Source organism: Thermobia domestica, chromosome 4 (genome assembly GCF_964235325.1).
Source record: "Thermobia domestica chromosome 4, izTheDome1.hap1.1, whole genome shotgun sequence".
Classification (NCBI taxonomy): domain Eukaryota; kingdom Metazoa; phylum Arthropoda; class Insecta; order Zygentoma; family Lepismatidae; genus Thermobia; species Thermobia domestica.
This window is the reverse complement of record NC_137457.1, coordinates 251,121,156-251,145,893: the sequence shown is the minus strand read 5'-3', so window position 1 is coordinate 251,145,893 and position 24,738 is coordinate 251,121,156. Positions and strand designations below refer to the sequence as shown.

General features: G+C 36.4%; 1 protein-coding gene across 4 annotated transcripts in view; it reads right to left on the bottom strand.

The window, feature by feature from the left end:
* Naprt (nicotinate phosphoribosyltransferase) overlaps positions 1–24,738 on the bottom strand; it is a 202,150-nt gene that overhangs the window by 10,855 nt on the left and 166,557 nt on the right. For all 4 annotated transcript variants that reach the window (XM_081755725.1, XM_081755726.1, XM_081755728.1 and 1 more), the window contains 3 exons: positions 16,413–16,553; positions 10,527–10,651; positions 297–440 (listed from right to left, as the gene is read on the bottom strand). In XM_081755725.1, coding sequence (XP_081611851.1) covers positions 297–440; positions 10,527–10,651; positions 16,413–16,553 — 410 coding nt within the window. The remainder of the gene's footprint in view (positions 1–296; positions 441–10,526; positions 10,652–16,412; positions 16,554–24,738) is intronic.

Genomic DNA, 24,738 nt, shown 5'->3' with positions numbered 1-24,738 from the left:
AGTGAATATACATTTATTTACAATTTAAGAATCTTATATACTAAACTAGCAACTAGGATGAAATTACTAAAAAGAAATAGTAATTGATGCTAGCATAGTTTATATATATAAAAGGTTTTTTTTTTTTTCCTTGTAATCAATATACAACTCTGCTACCATACTCATCACATTCTGTTTGAGATATTGTTTTTCAAAACTTAATCTACTAACACTTATTCAGAACGAATTCAACTAATTGTCATTAATTTTAAGATCGAGCTGTAACAAATGTTCTGTGTATTGTACTGTAACCTTACCATCAGCACCATACAATCTGTATGCGTCTTTCCTTCCTGGCATGGTGATTTTTTCCACATCCTGACTTAGTTTTATCTTTGGTAGATTGTTGATTTCCACCATCTTATATACACACCCTAAAGCTGGTTGGCGTTGGCACGTTACTATGAGAAAGAAACAACAATATAAAATTCACAACAAATACAAAAGAATACATTAAAATTCTTTTTATAGCTGGAAAACAATCCAGGTAAATTTCAGATCAATTTTAAGAAGATAATTTTGAGACAGACGCTTCCAAAGCTTGAACTACGAGGGCGAGTCAAAAATTATCTACACTTTTGTCATAACTTTTCTTACATTGCGCACTTTGTTTTCTATCCTCGTATATTTTATTGTTATATTGTTGTGGTAATGCTGTGAATGTGTGATCTTAATTCCTCCATTTTTCTTCCTTCTTTTGCAGATATATCATGGCTGCTCCATTAGAAGTTTACACTAAAGAGGAACAAAGAGCAGTGATCCGATTCCTCTGGTCGGAGGGTGTCAAAGGGCCAGACATTCATCGCAATATGGGAGAAGTACACTATCACGTAAAACTGTTTTTGTGGCTCGAGAAGTTTAAAAGTGGCCGAACAAGTGTAACGCATGAAGAGAGAGCAGGACGGCCATCAACCTCGACTACAGATGACAACATTCAGCAAGCTCGAGAGATGGTTCTGGCGAATAGGCGAATCAGTATTGATGAAGTAGCAGCTGCTTTGAACATCAGTCATGGCTCTGCCCATCAAATCAACCACGACGAGCTCGGTTTTCAAAGTCTGTGCACAGTGGGTACCAAGAAAGCTTACTGTTCAACACAAGCTCACTCGTGTTTAGGATCTGTCAATGCTTACTTACTCGCTTCAACAACGAAGGTGATGCATTTTTGAGCAGAAGAGTCACCGGCGATGAAACATGGTTTCACCACTATGAGCCAGAATCAAAGCGCCAGAGTATGCAGTGGAACACCCTGGATCTCCGACGAAGAAAAAATTCGAGACTGAGCCATCCGCAGGAAAGGTTATGTTAACTGTGTTTTGGGACTCACAGGGGCTCATAATGGCAGAGTCCATGGAAAAGGGAAAGACGATCAACAGTGAAATGTTGAAAAAGAACCTGAAGCCGGCAATTCGCAACAAACGCCGAGGTTTGTTGTTGAAGAAAGTTTTGTTGTTGCATGACAATGCACGGCCACACACGGATCATTACACTATTGAAACCATCAACAAGCTGAAATTTGAGTTATTAGAACACCCTCCCTACAGCCCAGACCCAGCTTCATCTTGACTTTCACTTGTTTGGGCCACTCAAGGATGCTTTGCGTGGTCGCCGATTTGCGTCAGATTTAGACGTGCAAAATGCGGTGCAAAAGTGGCTTCACGACCAACCGAAAACCTTTTGTTTGGAAGGAATACGTAAGCTCGTTGACCGTTGGGCCAAGTGCATTGATAAGGAGGGAGATTACGTAGAAAAATGATGTGCATAATATAACCCTAGCTTCATCGTAAATAAACTGTAGAATGAAAAGTGTAGATAATTTTTGATTTGCCTGGTATTTAATTAAATCTTCCGTTTCACGTTCGCATTTATGGCGTGTACGCTAAAGGAGACATACGATTGTAGCAAGTGATTGATTATACAAAAGTCAGTTTTGAACGATAAAACAATACGAAAACCCACAAACACTATTGTTCACAAAACGTTCCGGGATCAAAATATTCGCCGTCTGCAATCACACGTTTTTGTTCGCTCAGCCAAAGACTGCATTCCGTGGCGAAAATGTCTGGAGTGTGAGATGCGAACAACTCAAAAACCACATATTGCACCGCCTAAACGTTAGGAAAAATCTCTCCCAAGGGGTAATCAAGATGCTCCCACGGGGTGAGATATTAGGGAAATACGGTAGATGAGGATTTCATATCGCAATTTATTGAGGGTATGCACCATACTTTGACCAACGTGTCAGTGTGCAATATGAGGATATCATGCCTGTTGACCATTACTGAATATTTGAGGACATGACTGAGATGCATTTCATGGAGTTCAACACTGTAACGATTTGGATTGATTGTTTTATCTCGCCTGAGAAAGACATGATGGATCACCACTCTCACAATAGACCACATTATACCAGTAGCAACACCTTCCATAAGTGGAAAGGTGGTTTAAGAAACCGTCTTGCACATTGATCACGATCCAACCATTGTCTCGACCATTTATAACCGTCATACCAGGTCTGTTTTTCATCTCAAATGACAAAGCAGCACAGTGCAGGAAACTTTCCCGGTTATTACTTACACTCAGAGAACTGCACAGCTCCAGACGGAGACTTTTCTTGGTCGGTGTCAACACATGTGGCACCCATGAATCCAATTTTTGAACCTTACCGATTGCACGGAGCTGCCGAATGACAGAGCACGGTGTATGCGTAAGCCGTCTGCAATTGCACGAACACTTTTCCGAGGGTCTTTGTATAGGGTTCCTGACTAGCACATCCGAACATTATGTTAGTGGCCACAGGGCTCATTTTACAATGCTGTATCACCGGAATGAAATTTCACAAACCAATGGTGAATGGTATGCACATTCACAATTCCTGGCCCAAATTTTATATATATATATATTTTTACTGCTGAGAATGTCTCAATTTGAATTCTAAAGAAAAATCCGCGATTATATGCTCTCCATGGTGCACTTTCAATACCGCCATGTTTAACAACGCACTACCTTCTGATTGTCTGGGTATCCCAGCCTGATTCCAGTGTTGGGTGTGTACAGTGTTTGTGACTTTAAACCCGTGACCTTAGCCCATTCCTATGTTGTGCTGCTGAGGCGAGTTTTCCACCAAATGTCGAAACGGACATTTCATTCGCACCAATCTACTAGTAACTAATGGGTGGTTGAACTGGAGTCTAGCGTCCCTTTCAGTGCCGAAAATATTTGACGTGGATCTACAGTTTAATATGGGATTCGAACCACATGAGCTCCACCAGAAAACAAGATCCCTGTTTCCCGCTCTTAAGACTAACTCTATAGCCACAAGGAAACTCACTAGTAACTAATAATGGCTGCTACATGAAGGAGAGGGCACAAGCTAGAGTGGAGCTCTGGATTGATCCAATATTGTGTTATTCGGAGGCTAACGATGATGAACATCTTACAACTTGCGATTCGTTTCGTACACTGACAGGGATCCTCTCAACCACAAGATGCAGATCTGCTTTTGGTGTAACTATCTCAGTTAAATAACCACAAGTGCAATTAAAAACAAAGGGTACAAGTCAAATGCACTGCAGCGTCAACAGACCTTTTCAAAGGAAAACAGATACTATTTATAATGGGTGCAATTCTTTTTTTCCGGTACGCAGTACTGGCTTTTAAAATAAACAAATGAGACTTCTCTAGTCATTTTGGTATTTAGGAAATTAATTTTTCAATTTAAATCGGTACAACGACTGGAAGAACAGCATATTATATACATTTAAATATAATACGATTGAATATTTTACAGCACCTGCTAGTATTTTCCACTTGTTTCGATTTTGACGACTTCGCAGCTACTAATATTCCGCTCAAATGAAAAATAAATTGTTAGTTGTTTCTGTGAGTATCTTCACGAAAATAAAGCCCTCTACATACTATTTCCTCTAAAGCACACTTTGGCCACAAGTGTGCAAATGTGTAACGGGATTCCCTCAGATGAACCTTTTATCATCTAGCTTATACCTGCTTGTAGGCCAAATTCTACATTGGTGTTCATCTTGATACTAGAATCCCCTTTCACACAGTCTAACCGTAACAAAAATGTGGATTCGTGTATTCCGATGTCCTCATTCTGCGGTTGATACCAAAAGCAAGAAGCGATCTAGGAATGACGAGGGAATGTCAGACAAGATGTTACGGTAATTACAGTTGCTGTAATAATGTGTTTAAGGTGCGTATCAGCACCTCTTCTTCCAGAAAAACAGCACTGAAATATTCTAATTACTAATTTTTACAAAATCTAAGAATCGTAATGTAAATTTATACCTGCGTACTTCCTGCCCAATTTGCCCTCAATAATTAAACTTCAACACAACAGTTTTCTTGAATTAAGAAAAAAGCACTTGTCAAATTTATTTCTAAGTTTCTCGTGTTGAAGCTTCATTATTCCCAAAACTCTTACTTCATTCAGGTGGGAGCTCTCCTCACTTATATGGGCCTGCATTATATTGTTAGTTCTTAAATTTACCTAACACATCTTGAGTAATAGACTGGGGCCTGCATTATATTGGTAGTACTTAAATTTATCCAACACATCTTGAGTAATAGACTGGTAGAAAACACGAGTCGAAATTGCCAAAATGCCATCTGCAATTACAATTTGGACACCACTAGACAGGATGGATTGATTTAAATCACGATTTAAATCGAGATTTAAATCACTTGATTTTTTTTTTAATAGAAATCGTTGATTTAAATCAAAATTCCGAAATAAATTAATTTAAAGTGAAAATAAGTAAACTCCAGCCTCTGTTGTGTTATTTCAATTATGGAAGATAATCATAATACAATAAGATGGAAATGTATGTACAGCACAGTATGAAAACGAGGTTTCATTCAGAGAATGATTAGGGAAAATCCCGTTTCGAACGGGTAACAGAGGAATTCTGCTTTCTTATCTTCGTAACATAAGGTTTTTAAATCGTTAACTATTCCAATGAGAAAATCACCATGGATATTTAAGACGAAAATTCTTTTGTGCGCGCGTCTGTTTGTTTGTTCCCAGATAATAGGGGCGTATTTATAAAGGGGTCCGATACCCTCTCCGAAACTTAAATCTTTTTTTTTTTAATTTTATAACTTTAGGCGAAATTTGCGTGTATTTCGTGCCGCAAGCTAGTTCCTTTTTTTGTATGCCCCTGCCAAATATGAGTAACTTTTGTGGAAAAAAAAAAAGTATGTTGATAAAAGTCGCCGTACTTTTTCCTTAGTGCTTAAGAAACATTGTTTGGTATTAGAGATGCAAAATAGCCGGCTTTTTTGAATTGATGTTTTCTTTTTCACATAAAAAGCCGGCTTTTTAGGGTAAAAACGGAAATTTTGGCTTTTTTCATTTTCATGATTTTTCTATCTAAATAGCTTTCTTATAGTATACTCTATAGTTAAACAAGATTTCATGACCTAAATACCATATTTCCCTCTAGAATTCATCATCGTGATGGATGGAGCACATGTTTTATGAATTAAACATTAAGTACGTAGTATTTGAGAGCAATTTTAGACGCTATATAACTTTATTTTAACTTCTGAGTTATCGACATTTTTTTTCTTCTTTAGAACATTTCATTTTTAGTTATTCGTGTTTCATTTCTTAGAGCTTAATATTATAGTTTCTAGCACATAGTTAAACTTACGTTTTTCAATATATCCGTCAGAGCATACTTCCACATTTCTGTTATACTGTAGCCGTGTAATGATGTAGCAATAATCTTCCGGATGCAACCTTGAGTACCATTTTATACAAATAACCAGTACGAATTTAGAAAAGTGTTTTGGGAGGGTTTTTCTTATTAATGGTTATTTATTTATTTATTTATTTTATTTTTTTTTTCTAAAAATGCCTGATTTTCATTCGAGGGGAGCTTGAAGTTTATGGGTAAAGACATAACTAAAATTTGGTTTGTTTTAGAAATTCCGTAATTTCGGAGAACAGGCTTCAGTTTGAAAGACACCCCCACCCTAACCCCCTTTCGCAAATCCGTCATTGCTGGTAATTAGTAATAACAACAATTTAAAACATAAGAAATTAAATCAGCCAGAAATCACAGTACACGCACTATCTCTACATTCATAGATGGAATTAAGAACTTTTGTTGGAATGGTCGAATGAGGGACTGAATCCCGGATTTCCCAATAGAAGCGGAAAAGCTAACTACCCACTCATGTTTGCTGTGCTTGACTTAAATGTAATTCCGTAATGACATGTTGAATTCTTGTTAAAAATTCAGAAACCTTCAGGACTGGGTAAACTGTGATGGTGGTTATATATTCCAGAGCCTTGGAAACCAAACGCTCAAATGAACAGTATTACGTATATGATCCATGAACAGAAAATTCAGTACTTTCCTGACTCTAAACAAGCTTAAGGAACAGTCAGTGCATTACATAATTTGGAACTTTACCGATTTTGCAGGTCCGAAGCACCTGATAGGTGGTAACAGATTATTACGTATGTAATAAATGAATAGAAAATACATTTTCAACATTTCTGTTCCATTTCAAAGAAGTTTCTGTAGGGGTAGCAAAGGCGGAACCAAGAGGTGCGTTAACAAATTAGGTGATTTTTGAGCGTCCCATACAAAGATTGCATATTTTTTCATTCTTTTAAAGTAATACGTTGAATTGTAATAAAACAATGATTATTTTTCACTGTTACTCTAGTATGAATGTTTATGAAAGTCTCGGAAGTCAGTCATAATAAACTTATAGGCTATAACAGATTGACGAGGGAATGATATTTATTTATTTATTTAACAATCACCAGATGCAGCTCAGAGGCTATTTTATACTGGATATCTAACAACAACATGGAAAGGATTTGGGAAGGTATCGGCCAGGGCCTGTTTTAGTAGGTACCATCCCGGCATTTGCCTGGTAGGACTGAAGGAAACACTGGAAACCCCAGTCAGGATGGTCGGCAGCGGGAATCGAACACATGACCTCCCGAATGTGAAGTCAACATTGTACCATTTGAGCCACTTGATATACGTAATGAACAAAGAGAAGAACATGTTATTTTGAGAAGGCCACGGCGTCGAAACTTAAATTTGTTTTGTGTGTTTGTTCAGTAAATATATTATTATCTTCCCGATGTATTATTTGTTTGAACTCGCACACATAGTACAATAAATTCTGTATGTCTTGTAACTGTTTTTCCTTGTTTTTGTATTTTTAATTCACAATAAAAAATATTGCTTATAATGCATGTTAAAGTTAAAACTTAAATGCAGCTTATTATATACATGGATTAATTTTTTGGGATTCATAATAAAAATGTGTTAAGAATTAAAATTGTTTGAAATATGTTTTCGAAATTCATGTTTTGTATTATTATCTGCATCCTCTACTACTTAAATGAGTTTTTGTATTGTAGAGAAGCGAAACAAAACCTGCTTTATCAATTTAAAGCAGAATTTGGAAAAAAGACCAAAAATGAAATGAAATGAAATCTTTAAGTTTTACGTCCCACGGTTATGCCGGTTAGGCTAAAGGAGACGGTGATTATGAGAGATGAGTGAAATGGTGGAATGAAGAAAGTGGGAGGAAACGGGAGAACCCCGAGAAAACCCACGAGCACGGGAAAAAAGACCAAAATTTTCCAAGCAAAAAAGGGAAGCATAAAAAACCGAGTTCTCCCTCCCCCCCAAAAAAAGAAGACTTTTTTTTTTTTCGAACCCTTGCATTTCTATTTGGGATTGAAGTAAGTTGACGACTGGTAATCAATTCTAAATTCAAGCCCAATACTTTCACTTAAATGGCATAATTAACATTTAATATTAATTCCTAATGTTTCATCTTCAGTTCGTGACTTGTATTACGCAAGAAGAAAGATTTGATTTAAATAAAAAAAAAAAATCAACAAAAATGATTTTTAAAAAATCATGCATAGTTCGAAGGAGCATGTTAGGGCTTTTCTCTAAGCAGGGCTGGCCCTAGACAATTTGCCATCCCGTGCAATGACATCATGCCCGCTTCAATAAAGACATTTTCATTTCATTTCATTCATTTCATTTCATCATTTCCCTCCCCCCTCCCTCTCCAGAAAGAACAAATCTTACAAGCCACCATTTTAAGTATGCTATCCCATCATGAACAATTAAGGGGAGGGAAAGACACTCACGCTCAGAAAGGCCTTTGTGTCTTTTTTTCTTTAAATAATAATCTATTATATTAGTGAAAGAAAGCAAACACATCTGCAGAGGAAAGATGGTAATCCTTTTTTATATATATAGAATTCAATATCGAGCTTCAATCTCACTATATCAGTTTGCAATTGCAGTGCAACTAGCTCTTTTATCTTTATTTCTTGATATTCCTTCTACATCTGCTAAAAAAATTCTTTTTCTAAATTGTTTCCGCCTTCAATGATAAGGAACTTGTGACAAAGACAAGGCTAGTTTTCATATCAAAACTGTGATAATAACTAAATAGGACAAATGTTCGCTACCGTTCGAGAATTGCGCTTGTGTATTTGATAACAATCAAGCAGTTTATGCTGGGATCTGTCTGACCATTTGCTTTAGCACTGTACAGTCCGCAACTAAAAACCTGCAACATGAGCATGTAAGTTGATTGTGAAACGACAAAGTCTTTTGCTCCAAAATAAGTGTGCAGTTAAGGATGTCGAGATTTTTCCTGGCGTGATTCGTGCCACTTAGCGTTATGTCGATTCACTGCGCTGTTAGGCGTAGTTTCACAATAAACTTACATGCTCATGTTGCAGGTTTTTTGCTGCGGACTGTACATGTGATCTTAAACTAATGCGACCTAAACATTATTTATGAATGTAGTATTGAAATAGGTCAACTTAGTAAATTTAACTACTATCATCATGAAGTCTGTTTCCAACAAGAAATATTTTTAAGTGCCGCCCCATGCAAATGCACGTGTTGCACATATGGTACAGTCGGCACTGTCTCTAAGCTCACCCCTCATTTTTTAATTCTACAGATTAACTTAAAAACAATGAAGAATGAAAATAATGTAGAAAGTAAGCAGTTTTGATGCTTACTTTCGAAAGTTTTTATGTTTTTCATTGTTTACGTTATTCATTAAAATTAAGAAGGAAAAAAGTGAGGTGAATTTTAAAGAGCCTTAAACGTCGAATTAGCGCTGACAAACTATTAGTATTGTCAGAATATAAATAACGAAAGAACGAGTGAGAATAGAATGTATGGGATATAATTACATACGGGAAAAAAGAAATTATTTGCACTAGTGAACGAAGAAAAATTCCCGTGCTCCCGTTAGGTCTTTATGCTTCTTTTGCTACTTCAACTTCTGTCCAAAGTTCCCACGTCAGAATTTGATTCCTTCTTAGAATGAAAAGAGTCTCGCCTGTATCTCTCTTTAACAAATTAAGATTTTTGATCAGTTTCTCTTAGTCGAAGTTGTGCTTTGTATATTTCAGATATTTTGAAAGGCGCGATGCAGGATCGTTACTTCGTTTGGCATCACGAATATGTTCTTTTAAAATGGGATATTTGTGTTACTTTTAGTCATGGAGTGTCTTGGCATATTAACCATATTTATTGACCTTAACTATAACAGGAGAGAGAACAGCTAGGTGACTACCTATCGAGTTTACTACTAGACCAGTTGACTTTCCTGTTTCACTTACTGATCGCTTAGTTCCATCAATTTCAATACATCAAACAAAAACATGAAAACAAAAAATACCACATTCCTCCCTTGGACGTTTAATCTGTAATAAATATTATGTCAAGGTTTTCATGCTTATATAGTATGTACTTATGTATATAATAAGAAAACTATAACTTTACCTTAAGCATTTTAGAGTTTTATTCTATGCCGGTCATTTCCATCTCTAACTTACCTACTGGCATCATCTTCCGCGCAAACACTAAACTGAAATTTCTAACCCAGTTGCTTGATTTTGCATTGTTAATCCTCTAACTTCATCAGATTTATAAACGTAACTCCTACTAACTGCGCTGAAACTTTCAGAACTAGCTAATCACTCAAATTTCACTAACTGAAAATTTACTGAAAATCGCGGAAATAATAATGTGTAAAAACTAGTGAAAGACTGTTGTTCTTCAAAAACCTAGTTTCTATAATGATTCTGAGTTACCGATCAGAATATCTGTTAAATTCGTAAGTAGTATGAAAAATTGCTGAAGAAATTTCTTACATGTTCTGTATGAAACATTTTTACGTGAGTGCTTGCAGATCCAAAAGATTTAACATTTAAAATCAAGTACTCGCTTAGAAACTTCACGGTACTATTGCCCCATAAGATGTCAGTAGATAAATTAGACTCTGAAATGATTTGCATGTAATAAAACTAATACGAGTAAGTCATGTAGTATATATTTTTTTTCTTATTACCACGTAATAAAGATCGTTGTACTTAAATGAAATATAAGTTATTTGAGTACATACACCACAAGGGTAGAAAATTAGTAAATTCATGTGGTACTCACCTAAATGAGTGCCTATACCAAAACAGTCGATTTTATGGTCTTGTTCATTCAAACTGAGAATAGTTTCTTCGTTAATGTCATTGGATGCAACAATGGTTAGTTTGGCAAACCATGGCAAGTTATACCTAGGAAAAGGTTTACAATGTTAAAAATAATAGTTACTTCTGATATTTCACATGTGCACAGGATAAAAATACGTTACAATGAAGTTGGATTCAGGCAAGAATGTTATAAAATAGAGGATCCGCCCATACAACAAAATCTTGAAGCCATACGTCACAGTTTCGCCATCCCCACTCTGCTCACTTCATCCAATAAGATCGCTATGTTTTGAGCCAAATTCATGGCGGAAACTAAAGTAGCTAATCAGATGATGGCGGAAACGAAAGTAAGCAATCAGACGTGCCGATGCTCCGTTTTTTTTTTTTTTTGGGGGGGGGGGAGCTTCATTGAGTTATGAAGATACATATTAGCAGATCCTCTATTTTATAACAAACTTGGGTTCAGGTCATTTTACTTAGCTTTACACGCTTATAAAACAGTTTTCGCTCTCCTAGCACTGTTGTTGGGAATAATATAAGGATTGGTCAACGAAAAGATAACCCTAAAACGAAAGTTGTAAACAACAAGGGAGAGTATTACTAATTTGTTGTAGTTTGTGTGTTTGAAATAAATTTGAAAACAAATGCTCATGAATTGTTCCTCAACCCGATGAGTTGGGTAGAAAGTCTTTATAAAATGCATGCTGGCCACATCTTACATCAAAAGAAAACGCAGTATGAAAAATGAGCTATTGTTGATAAATAAAGGATATTCTAAGGGAATTATGTAGTATCGTAATTATGAAAGTGTGGATTTTTATTCTAATGGTTCAAACGGCGAATAACTGTATCAATTACCAGGCATAAACGGATGATTAAATAATAGTTATTATTACCAACTGATTTTAAGGTTAGTTTGCTCCTGTCTTGTGGTGGAGAAATGTTCAATGGAAATTCGTCTTGCTACGTACTTCGTATGAATTCGGGTATCGTATGTGGAATATCACTGATCAATCATTTTAGATTTCAGTTACTACAATACTCTTTAAAATAGCCCTTATTACAGAAACGTAATAATAAATTAAAATGCTATTTCTAAGTAAACAATAACTTTGGAGCTTCCCTGATAACCAATCTTCTCACTCCTCATCAGTACGGCCCAGCAAGGAAAGATCCGAAACTGTCAAGCGCTAACCTAAAATAATTAATGTGAACATACTCTGTGGGTGTCACGCTGGCACGAAGTAATAATCGTGATATAGAAAATATCAATTAAGTTACCATTAACGAGACACTGTCAGCTATTCACTGAACACAACACGTTTCGACTGAAAAATTATTCTTATTACACTGAACAGCATGCTACACTATGATATATGTCACTAACCGTACAAATAAATTATGACAATTGATGTACCCTGAAGGATAGTTGCCGTGTATGGCGAAGATTGTCACAGAAATATGCTAACCACACATTTTTTAAAAAGTTCTGCGTCAACTTCGCTGCAAGTGTTGAAACATTTCCATGTAGTCCAGACATGTCATTCTATAATTTCCATTTGTTTATCTATTTGAAGAAACAGCTAAAAAGCTTTTTAGGTTGCACGTCTAGCTGCTAACTTGTCTGATGGTTTGGCACCTCTCAAAGCCAAAAATAATTTTTCAGTGGTGCATACGAATATTATTATAACAATGAATTGATGTTTCCTGTCGTCTCCCAGACGATACATTGAACAGGAAGACACGAAGATCAACATGATGGGAACCGAAAGAGGACGAGCCACCTGAAGAGGGCCTATAACAGAGAAACCACAGAGGAAGGAGGCATCAGTTGACCACTGATCGCCTACCCTCAACTGCTCTGGAGGTCGCACTGGTCTAAGGGGCTCTACCTATCCTAACATCCCTGGAGGCTGCCTTGAAGGGAAGGGGGTTCCTCAACACAAACCATACCTCACGAGGCTGCCCTGACCCGAGGAGATTTCCTAGGACCATAACCTGAAGTCGCTACAAGACACCCCGGTGGCTGCCATGAGCGAAAGGGTTCCCTATGAAACGTTAGTTCCTTCACCCTTGCTCATAAGCGAGATTCTGATTTATTAACTTTGTAAAACTCAAAGACTATTTTGTATTTTTATAAATAAATCGGTGAAGGGCTAGATTCCTAGTCCATTATTGACTCTACCTACACAAAATACTGCAATATGAACGAAGAATCCTGAACGAACCTTCTGTCACATGGAACAAATGCTTTACCAGAAAATAGGTAAATTTCGAAACACGAGGAAGAATCAATAAGTAGCGCGCAACGATTTTTTCATAGGGAAATTATACTGATCTGAGACGTGAAAGTTGAAAGGTAGAGACATTAACTAACTAACTAACTAACTCTATGGCCTATGGAACCCGGAGGTTCAGTGCCGCGTTCACAAAAGCTCTCCACTGACTTCTATCCTTAGCTGATTGCATCCAGTTTCTACTTTGTATTCCTATCTCTGCGAGATCCATCTTAATATTATCCTCCCATCTGCGCCTAGGTCTTCCTAATGGTCGTTTTCCTATGGGTCTACCAGTCAAGACTTTGAAAGCGTTTCTACTTTCTTCCATTCTAGCTACATGACCTGCCCACCTAAGCCTCCTAGACTTGACGACCCTAACAATGTTGGGTAAACCGTATAAACTATGTAGTTCCTCGTTATGAAGCTTCCGCCATTCCTCATTCTCGTTCCTCTTGGGTCCGAATATTCTTCTCAGGATCCTGTTCTCAAATACTTTCAGTCTATGTTCTTCCCTCAGAGTAAGCGACCATGTTTCACAACCATACAGAACAACAGGCATGATTATCGTTTTATATATTTTAAGCTTCAAATTCCTCGACAGAATTCGCGACGACAAGAGATTTTGAACCGGATAGTAACACGAATTCCCTGCTTTTAGTCGACATTTAATTTCTTCGTGAATATGATTTTCGTCTGTTAATATTGATCCTAAATATTTGAAAGTATCCACTTTATCAAAAGCATTATTTAATATTTTAACGCCTCCACAATTTACCGTATTACGGTCCCGACGCACTTCCATGTATTTAGTTTTCTCTGCATTTACTTCTAAACCCATGTCCCTGCAAGCGTTTAATAAGATCTCTGCATTTATTTCTACTGTTCTTCTATCCTCCCCTATTAAATTTACATCATCAGCATATGCCATAACCTGGTGAATGCCGTTCAACTCTAGGCCCTGGTTGCTATCTTTGATTTTCCTTATGGCGTATTCCAGCACAAAGTTAAATAATAATGGCGACAACGCATCTCCTTGTTTCAGGCCATTTTCGACGTGGAAGCTCGTGGACAAAAATTTTCCTACCCGGACTTTACTTTGGGATTCACTTAAACATATCTTAATTAATTTAATTAGCTTTCTCGGTATTCCAAGTTCTGTAAGAACGTTGTATAATGTTTCTCTCCTAACCGAGTCGTAAGCCTTTCTAAAATCAATAAATAGTTGATGTACCGGGGTATTGTATTCCCACTTCTTTTCGAGTATTTGGCGAATGGTAAATATTTGGTCGATAGTTGATCGATTTCGTCTAAATCCGCACTGATAATCTCCAATAATTTCATCTGCGTATGGGGTCAATCTTGCTAACAGAATATTTGAAAGGATTTTATAGGATGTTGACAGAAGAGAAATGCCTCGATAATTATTACAGTCAGTTTTGTCGCCTTTCTTGTGAATTGGAACAATGATTGACTCTTTCCACTCTTGTGGCAATTCTTCCTTGTTCCAGATAAGGAGAATGAGTTTGTGTATCTTGTTCCACAATTTTTCGCCTCCAGCTAAAATTAACTCAGCCGGAATTCCATCTACACCCGGAGATTTGTGTTTCTTTAATTTCTTTATAGCGGCTTCCACTTCTATTCGATTGGGTTCTGGAACATACGGTTCTGCGGTGTGTATCTCCTTTTCTCCACGCACATTAGTTTTTGGCTGCGTGTTCAGCAAATCGTCAAAGAAATCTTTCCATCTATTTAAGATGCTATCCGTATCAGTGAGAACTGTTCCGTCAGATTTCTTTAATATATAAGCACGAGGTTGATAGCCTTTCTTAAATTCGCTGATCCCCTTATACATGTCCCGAATATTTTTATTTTTACTATTATCTTCAAGTTCCTTAATTTTAGCTTTCAGACAATCGCGTTTCTTTGTTCTAAAAGTTTTGGAAGTTTCCCGCCTGATATCTGCGAACATTATAGGAAGGTAGAGACATTATAGACACTATAGTCAGCAGTTGTTCGGTCAGATGTACTTCTAGCGGCAGATGCGTGAACTAAGCGAAGATCTTTAACTGAGCGAAGATGGTGAATGTGTTACAGTCGTCTACTAGTGAAGAGCAGAGAGGTGTAGCTCGTTATTTTGTTGGAAAAAGGAAAAAACGCGAATGAAATTAACACGGAAATGATGTGTGAGTATGGGAAAGACTGTATGAAGCGTAGCAACTCTCCAAGATAGCAGTGTGAACCTTGCGAGCTTCCAATGTGACGGGTATCCAGTAACAGAATCAAGCATATACAATGTTACAACCAAAGAGGCAATTCATTCGAACACTGTTGAGCACGTTCAACATCTCGGACGGTACAGCTTATGATGTGATGCATGACAATCTTAAATTTCGAAAGTGAATATTCGGTGAATGCCAAAGAACCTCACAGACGTCCATAAGAAACAATGAATGATGACATGACTGGACCACCTGATAAGGTATGCTGAAGGACATGCTTTTCTCGAAGATATCCTCACAAGTAACGAGTCTTGGGCGTATCACTATATGCCTGAAACAGAATAGGTATTCATGGAATAGAAACACATTGGCTTTCAACCAAGGAAGAAATTCAACGTGACTCAAACTGCGAGAAAAATATATATATTTCTAGAACAAAGGGCTCCTACTGGTGAATCTGCTAACACGCGAGGCCCACTGTCAATGCTGCAAGGTATAAAATAATATTGGCAAAGTTACGTTGTACGCTTGGTGACAGACATCCTAACATTAATGCTGGGAATTTTAAAATCCTTCATGGTAATGCACCCCTCAATCTGTTAGTAGGAAATTCGAGACATTTTGATGGGAGATGCTTGAGCACGTGCGTGATTTCTAATTTGGCACCTTTAGACTAGCACGTGCATGGAGTTCTAATCTTCCACCTTTAGACTAGCACATGTATAGTCCTGATTTGGCACCTTCAGACCAGCATGTTAGTACATACCTAATTTGGCATCTACAGACTACCACGTGCGTATAGTCATGATATGAGCCTTCTGACAAGCACGTACATATCTTCCTAATCTGGCACCTTTAGACTATTACCCTCTTGTCCCAATCAAAAAATTCTTGGCTAGTCAATGTTTTAGTTCCAATGACTACGTCAAATCGGCTGTATGCAGATGGCTATGCTCCCAAGAGACTGACTTCTACGAATTTTGAAACTTGTACTGTACCATGAAGGGAGAAATGTGTTGAGACGTGATGGCTATGTTGAAAATAGCTTTAAACTTGAGCCTTTACGTCGCACAATTCTTGAAGTGTTATCTATTGCACTGTCTACATAAATTGCTGCATTTTTTTATTGATCCATCCTCGTTTAATAAATAACTATACTTTATTTCTGCCAATATGTTATGTCTCCTGAGAATAAGACCAACTGAAAATAAATATTATATATATATATATATATATATATATATATATATATACTGTGATCCTTATTTATTCATCCTCGCATGGATAGAATTTCTTAACTGAGAGAACTATTTTGCATTTCGAATTCATTATTTCTATCATACTTACTTTTGAGCAATTCTTTCAAATGCCATTCTTGCTTTGTGTGAGAGATAGGCCAAATCGCCACTGTCTATTCTAATTCCAATAGCTCGATATCCAAGATCGTTCAATGCCATTGCAACTGAACAAAAATTCAGCAAACCACTCCTAAAATAATCGAAAAGTAATCATAACATCAACTAAAACAAATTGCACTGAATACAAAGTGAAATTTCAGTCATTTCTATAGTTTGGCTTGAAAGAAAAATAAATCACGTTCTCAACATTAATGTCTTAATTTATTTTCTTATTTATTTGTTTATTTATTTATTTATTTTTAACTCATTAATGCGTTATTTTTCTAGTCCAAATATGGCTGATTATTTCACCTTGTATGTTTAACTCACTTAAGCTATCAATTTCTAGTTATGTCTCCCACAGTTACAAGCACTTGCAACATTGCACCAAAACTTCCAACCCACCACCAATTTCCCCCAATTTAATTAAGTAGCATTCTCACTCGTGTCAAACTAGTGGATTAATAGTACACAACAAACATACCAACAGATACCTATTTAAAGATATAATTTGACGAATATTTGTATAATTTGTAAAGAATAATTACTTCTCTAAATTGTATTGTAACAGCACTATACTATTTCGGCAAACACTACTGCCTTTATCGATAGGTCACGTCTTTTCTCTGATAGTCATCTTGTACTAATTGCGTGTGTTCAATGATGAGGTTATAACTCTTGCTAATACGAATTTCTTGCGTTCAAAAAACTCTTCTTTATAATTTCTACTTGTGTCTCTGTTTTCCTTGCTACTATAAACACTATGCACCAGGCTTTTGTAATGACAAAAGTAATGTAGAACAACTTAGGTGTTTTATATATCTTTAAAAAAAAAAAAAAAAAAAAAAAAAAAAAAAATCTTTGCATCCGGGCAGTGAAAAAAATATCTTTCAGATTATTTCGAGGTTCTCTGACACTCTTCATCAGTGTCCTCTACTCTGCTAACTACTAACATGGTAGGTTTCTGTTTCCCTATGTTCCCTACGGAACCTTTTGTGGGAGAAACAGTAAATGAAATCATCCTCAATTCAGAAAATGAGTTGAACTTACATATACTAATGAAAGGGGGGAAACAACCTCTTTTCTTTTACACACTAAATCCTCTACAGGCACGAATTTTGAAGCAAAGAATAAAAATTTGACTGACTGGACTGGGACTCGAACCCGGGACCTCCAGCATACCCTGCCGATGTGTTAACAATTACGCCACCCAGTCCGCTTCCCAGAACAGCCTGGGGCTGGGTGGCGTAGTGGTTAACACATCGGCATGGTATGCTGGAGATCTCGGTCCAGTCCTCTTTACTTCTGAGTTGAACTTAGCTTCTAGAAGAAAGAAAGAAAAGGAAGTTTCACAGTGGATAGGTTTTTCACTATTTGAACGTTGAAATATAAAATGATGCGATGTTCTTAATAATGTAAATTCACCTGTCTGCCGGCTGACGTGGAAATGATTAATGTAAACTCAGGAAACAGATTATGAATTTATCTTTGCAGGCTCCATTAATGAGCTGGCGAGCAACAGAAAATCCGCCAGCGCTATAAGCGAGGAGAACGTGTAATGTATTTCTTTAAGCAATTAAGTTCAACTCATTTTGTGCAGTGAGGATTTCATTTACTATCCCCCCCGCCTTCCCCTTTCAGACAGGGTTCCATAGAAAGAAAGGAATCTATCGACATGTTACCAGTTTTGTAACGAGTAGAAGACATTGACAAAGATGTCAGAAAGCAGAGAAATGATTGGAAGGATTTTTAAACTCTTCAGATACAAAGCAAGATTGCTTTTATGTAAGTTCTTTTACATAAAAGAATCTAGTCCAAAGTACTACAATAACAAGAAGAACAAAGAAAGTAGTAAAAAAAAAAAAGTTGTAAAAAGAAGAGTTGCTCGAGCATACGAGACTTTCATTAGCAAGAGTTTCATAAGCTTATTGTTAAATTCGGCTCCCGTAATTAGTGGAGGATGAAATTTTAACAAACAAAATGCGTTCCCTGAACTGCCAATTACGGAAACAGTCTCTGCCGAAACAATATACAGTGAAACTTCTGATTAACGGACACCGATGAGACATGATTATTTATCTGTAACTGAGGTGTCCGTTACAGAGAGAGGTTACACAAATTTAGATCATTCACAGCTTGCAGTAATTGTATGTAGTATACAGTAAATGCAGGGTGGGTCACAAGTTGAAGAACAATCGAATAATATAAATACGCAACAGACAGGATTGAAATATCCATACACATAGTATATGTGAGGGGAAATATGTCAAAGATCATACAGCGTTTCCGGTAGCCATCTTGAAATCATCACCTTGGATTCAGCTTCAAAATTTCAAATTCGAAGAGATGTTTATGACACATCATATAGTACTAAAATTTGTTCAAGAATTCAAATCTGTGGTTGACTTTTGTCTAGCTCTAACGGTTCTTTAGACTTTTATTTATTTTTTCACTAATTGACCCTAAGCTTAACTCGAGAGATCGTTCTGGTGTCAGGTGAATAAAGTGTGAGAGTCATCGCAGATAATTTTAACTATCACCATCCTGAAAGGAATCCTATCTCACCCAACACAGTCGATACTTTCCAGTCCAAAATCAAGGATACAGCTGTTCGAAGACAGGCTCCAGACGAGTAGACCTAAAACGGCCACGGACGAAGCAACAATAATAGCATTTCTGGCGTCCGCTCAAAAAGGTATTCAAAGGAGCAAATAGTGTGTGACTATAGCAAGTGCCATGAATGCTACCTCCATAAGGATACGCTCAAAAAGGTATTCAAAGGAGCATATAGTGTGTGACCATAGAAAGTGCCATGAATGCTACCTCCAGAAGGATAATCTTAAAAACAAGAAAGTTGCAATTATTGCAGCATGTGACTGAAGATGACCTTCCGTGAACGAATGCCAACACTTCTATTGCTGTTGCTTCATCCGTAACAGTTTTAAGTCTACCCGTCCGAGGCCTGTCTTCAACAGCTCCTGTATCCAAGAATTTGGATAGGAAGGTAGCAAGTGTGTTGAAGGAAACAGGATTCCTTTCAGAATAGCGATGGCTGAAGTCATCTGCAATCACTAACACTTCGTTCACCCGACATCAAAACCATCTCTATGCGTTCAACTTTTTTCAGGACTATTTTCAATCAGTAAACACCAGAAATCAAAAATAAGAGAAAAAAACATTAAAATTCTCGAAAACCGTTAAAGTTGTACAGAAACCAACAACAGATATGAATTTCTGAGTAAATTTTAGTGCTAGATGAGGTGTCCCACACACATCCCTTCCCATGTGAAATTTTGAAATTGAATTCAAGATGGCTGTCGGAAACGCGGTATGGTCTGTGATATTTTTCCCCTTCGCATATAACATGTGTATGGACATTTCATTACTGTTTGTCGCGTAGTTTTTATTTCATTCGACTGATTTAAGACTTTTGATCCCCTCTGTACATTAGTTACAAACGTAAATGTAAGCTAACATCAAAATACTATATCCGGGGTTTAAATTCGTAGGGAAATGACGGGGAAATCCCGCTCTGTAAAGAAACAAAAGTATCGCTGAGAGGTTTCTATATGGGGGATGAAGGGGAGATGATGCAAGCCTCAAGGGAAAGAGGAGTGAATTTGGCTGGGAAGACACGAAGTTTCGCATAAAATTCTTAGTCAGATGATAGCTCTCCACGGTTGTTTTTTCTCATTGAAGATCTTCTAAAATTCGCATTGGAATATTAATTTGTTGTGGACAACAATTTTAAGTGCATTTGCTACTGTTCTACATGGTTATTCATATTACCACAGATTTATTTGAAAGACACTTTGTAGCAAAAGGATTTTTGGTTTTTCAACCGTATTGTAGATTTATTTACAAACTGTGGAAAATATTTTCATTGCTAAATACATATGAACTGAGAATAATTTCATATCCGTTATGAAGAATTACTATTGAGAGAATAAGAAGACTGTTGGTGTAATTACCTGAAAGTGTCCCTGCACATATTTTTGCCGGGACAAGACAAATATGTCCATATTATTGAGGTGTCCGTTAAAGGAGGTTTGACTAGTACAATTTAGACACAGTAATTGTTTTTTACAAATTATACCAACATATACCTCACACACTTTAATTTTGTTTGCATAGATTTTCATCCCTATTGAAAAAGCTCTACTACTGATGGAAACTGTAGTAGGGATCCTACCAGTCATCCCTTCCATTCACATTTTATATAATGTTGTATAAGCAAGACGAGTGCAGCTTTAATAAAAGTCTCTTAAGTACAGAGTTCAATACAAACTTGCCAAATGGAGTTTTGTCTTATTTTTTTTTATTTCTGTGAGCCCTCATGGCTAAATGGTAAACATATCCACCATTGGCGCGGGAGGTCCGGATTCGATTATCGATTCGAACTTACTTAGTTCAGATCTTACGTTAACTTTGAGATCCACGTCTCATACAGTCCCAAGATACTTAAAAGGGCTGTATACTTGAAAGAACAACACTTTCAACCAATGAACTTTTAGGTCACTCTAATTTTGTCTCGAAGGTCATATTACTCACAAACCCTCAACCGATAGTCTATTACAGCTTCTCTATTTCATGTTGCATATATTACCGGTGGATCACCCTTAACGTAGCAAACTATCATGCAAATCATAAATTACCACAAAGTCAATAAGTCAGTGATTAAAACAGAAAGCATTGAACAAGACACTAAAACAATTGTAGCCGACCAAAAATAACAAGTAATGTCGCATTACAGGCAAATCTCCGTAAGCAACATATCCCTGACACACAAGAAACAAAGGAAGAAAGAAAAAAAATATAGTTCATTACCTAGCCCATGTGCCAATACTTACGCACAAGAGTTATATTTTAACGGAGTATGCTAATTTTCTGACATTTTCTTATACGTTTTTTTCTGATATGATAGTTCCCAACAATAGGTTAGGGTGAATAAGGTGTGAAATAAATAAATAAATAAATAAATAAATAAATAAATAAATAAATGGGAATAAGAAAATGTAGTGAGTAGACAAAACAAATTCAATGCAATTCTTCTTGATTAGATTTACGCATAATTCAGTGATATTTCGGAAGAGGCTATTCATTAATGGGGTGTTTAGAATGAGGCTCATTACCGCATTACGGGATTTTTTTTTTTTAAAGAACTTTTTCTTAAGAAAGTTACATAAAGCATGTTTTTAAGTCACACTTGCACTCACAAGAAAGTTCAAGAATTCACGCACTCAGCAGAAATTATAACTGCTTATTGAAGGAGATCAATGTTTGACAATTATTTTGAATAAAATCTGTTACCAAGAAATCCCATTCTTTGTCCAAATTCTCTTTGATTTTATTTAACTATGAACTTTTAGTTGTACAGAAATACGACTGACGTACACTATTATCTGTCTAGGAAGATGTTTGGTGTATGATATTGACGTTATTTGATATGTTCAAATTTTTAAGAGTGAGTAGTTTGAAAGTGCTTTAAGAGTGTGTGGTTGCATAGCCAAAGATTTCGTTTCATCTATGTGCGCTTGAGTAAGTTACTTGTAATATCTATGCTTATCTTACATGATGAATTACTCTAGATCCAACAGTGAAATACATTCTATTAACACTCTCGCTGCCACGTGTACCAACGATGATCACACCATACTTGCTTCAAGGGCCACATGTACCACGGGTGAACACTTTCACAGAGACCCCAATAGGAAGTCAATACGACAAAACAACAAATACATGAAAAATTACATCCCTCTGATTATGGTAAGTTTAAAAACAAAACAAAAAAAATCACCTGGCCCCACAGTGACAGTCACGCAAAACCAGCTTGGCAGCGAAAGTGTTAAGAGACTAGTCAAGCTCATCCATGTCGACATGGAGTTCTTGAACCGTCGCAGTGAGTGCAAGTATGATTTCATGATGTGATTTACAGGGTTTTTTCTTTCTTTAACATTTATTTCGTACCTAGCACTTACACAAATTCTGTCCCAAATGTTATCTGTATAATTACTTAAATATTAATTTTAAATATTTATTTTGTACATGAACACAAATACTCAACTTTACTTTGCAGATAAAAAAGATTCAATAGCATCAGTAATTAAAACATCAAAGACAACAGCAGTAATTATCAGGTTCTACAAGGCTGCCACGATGTACCACTGATATTTAGGTTCCTCGAAAACCTTAGGCTGATCAAAAATTCTGTCAATAGTAGAGATGGCCACATTTTTTTCGAAAAATACTTTCGGAAAACGGAAAACGGAAACTGCCAAGAAACGGAAAACGGATAACTTCCGTATAACAAACTGAATTCATTTCAGTTGTTAGGATTTTCAAACTACAGTATACTATGCATACGTATAGGAAGTCTTATAGAACGGTTATGTTCATCTGTCTGTCTATCCATCCGTTCGTCTGTCGACAGGCGTCAGAGCAAGAGCGGTAAGAAATAGCGAGAAGCATAGTTTTGCAACACGAATAGATTCATCTAATCCACCTGACTTATTTAATTCAGAAGTGGTAGAGATGAGATCTATCGCTTTCTGTTACATTGTTGATCACCACAGAACACAAACGGTAATATATAGAAAGACGCGGTTTTCCAGAACCAATTCAGTGTCCCAAGAATATATACAATGTTCGCCCTTATTACACTTGCAGCTTAAGCTATGCATAAGTGTCGGAAGTCTTTAGAATGGCTTTGTCCATCTTTCTGTCAACAGGTGTCAGACTAAAAACAGTAACAGATATTGAGAAGTCGTTCCTTGTGGTCGATTTAGAGCCCCCAAATAGGTTCCATCTCCTCCATTAACCCTCCATTCAAGCCGTAAATGGTTCAAATACTCTTTTTTGGTTTCAACTTTCATCGCTATAGAACGAAAAGGATAATAGATAGCGAGAAGCGATTTATTGCAAACAATCTAGCGTCTGAAGACAACATATAGCTATCCACAACATTTAATCAAAACCAGAAATTGTTTATATTTAGTATCATTTCCGGTTTCAATACTGAATTACGAGGTATGGATATGTACATTTTTGCAATCGATTGAGCTTAAAAAAAAAAAAAAAGTCTATCTTTTCCATTAATCCTCTATTCAGATCAGAAGTCGTTCAAATTAACCGTTTTCGGCTTCAGCATTAATCGATATAGACCAAAAATACTAATAGATAGCCAAAAGTTTTTTTTTTTTTTTTTTTTTTTTTTTTAAATCGAATCGATACAGCGTCTCAATAGTATATAAGCTATAAGCTATATATCATCACAACCCATAATACTATCGAAACCGAAAATGGCTGAATTTACTAGTATATTGGTTTCAATACCGATTTTTATAAAGCAAAAACTATGAGAAATCGTGATGCAGTTTTTCGCGATCGACTAAGTATCCTAAGAATAGGCTCTACTTTCTTCTCCTTTGACCTCTATTTACACCAGAAGTGGTTCAAATTAACGATTACAAGTTTCAATATTTATCGCCACAGAACAAAATTGGTAATAGATAGCGACAAGTGGTTCACCTACAATCGATTCAGGGTCTCAAGAGGAAATACCATTACAATCCGCAACACTCCAAAAAGGTAGAAATGGTTGAAGTTTATTACTATTTTTGATTTTATAGGTAATGATAATTTGCAAAGAGCAAAATCGGTGAGAGATATAGAGATGCATTTTTCAAAAAAATCAATCCAGCGTCCCAAGAATAGATTCCACCTTCTTCGTTAACACTATTTGAACCGAAAGTGTTCAAATTAACCATTTCCGGTTTTAACACTTGTCGCGATAAACAAAAATTGTAATAGATAGCAATAAGCAATTTTCTGAAATAAATTCAGGGTTTTAAGAGAACATATCGTCATAACCTGCATCACTCTTTTTTAACCGGAAATGCTTGAAATTTACTACTACTTTCGGTTCCAATACTTATATTCATAGAGCAAAAACTATAAAAGATATCCAGAAGAGGTTTTCTGAAGCGTCCTAAGAATAAGATTCCATCTCCTTCCTTAACCCTCTATTCAAGCCGGAAGTGGTTCAAATTAGCCATTCCTGCTTTCAATCTTAATCGCTATAGAACAAAAACGGTGACAGTTAATAATGTTTTTTTGATACGGATTCAGCATCCGAGGAACAGATTCTATCTTTGATCTTATTAAACTATTCCAATTAGGAGTTTTAGTTGTGCTACTTGTTGCAGTTAAGTTTGAGTATTCACTGCGCATAGATTTGAAGTCTACCGTAGTTTTACAGTGAAACGAAACTCACTTGT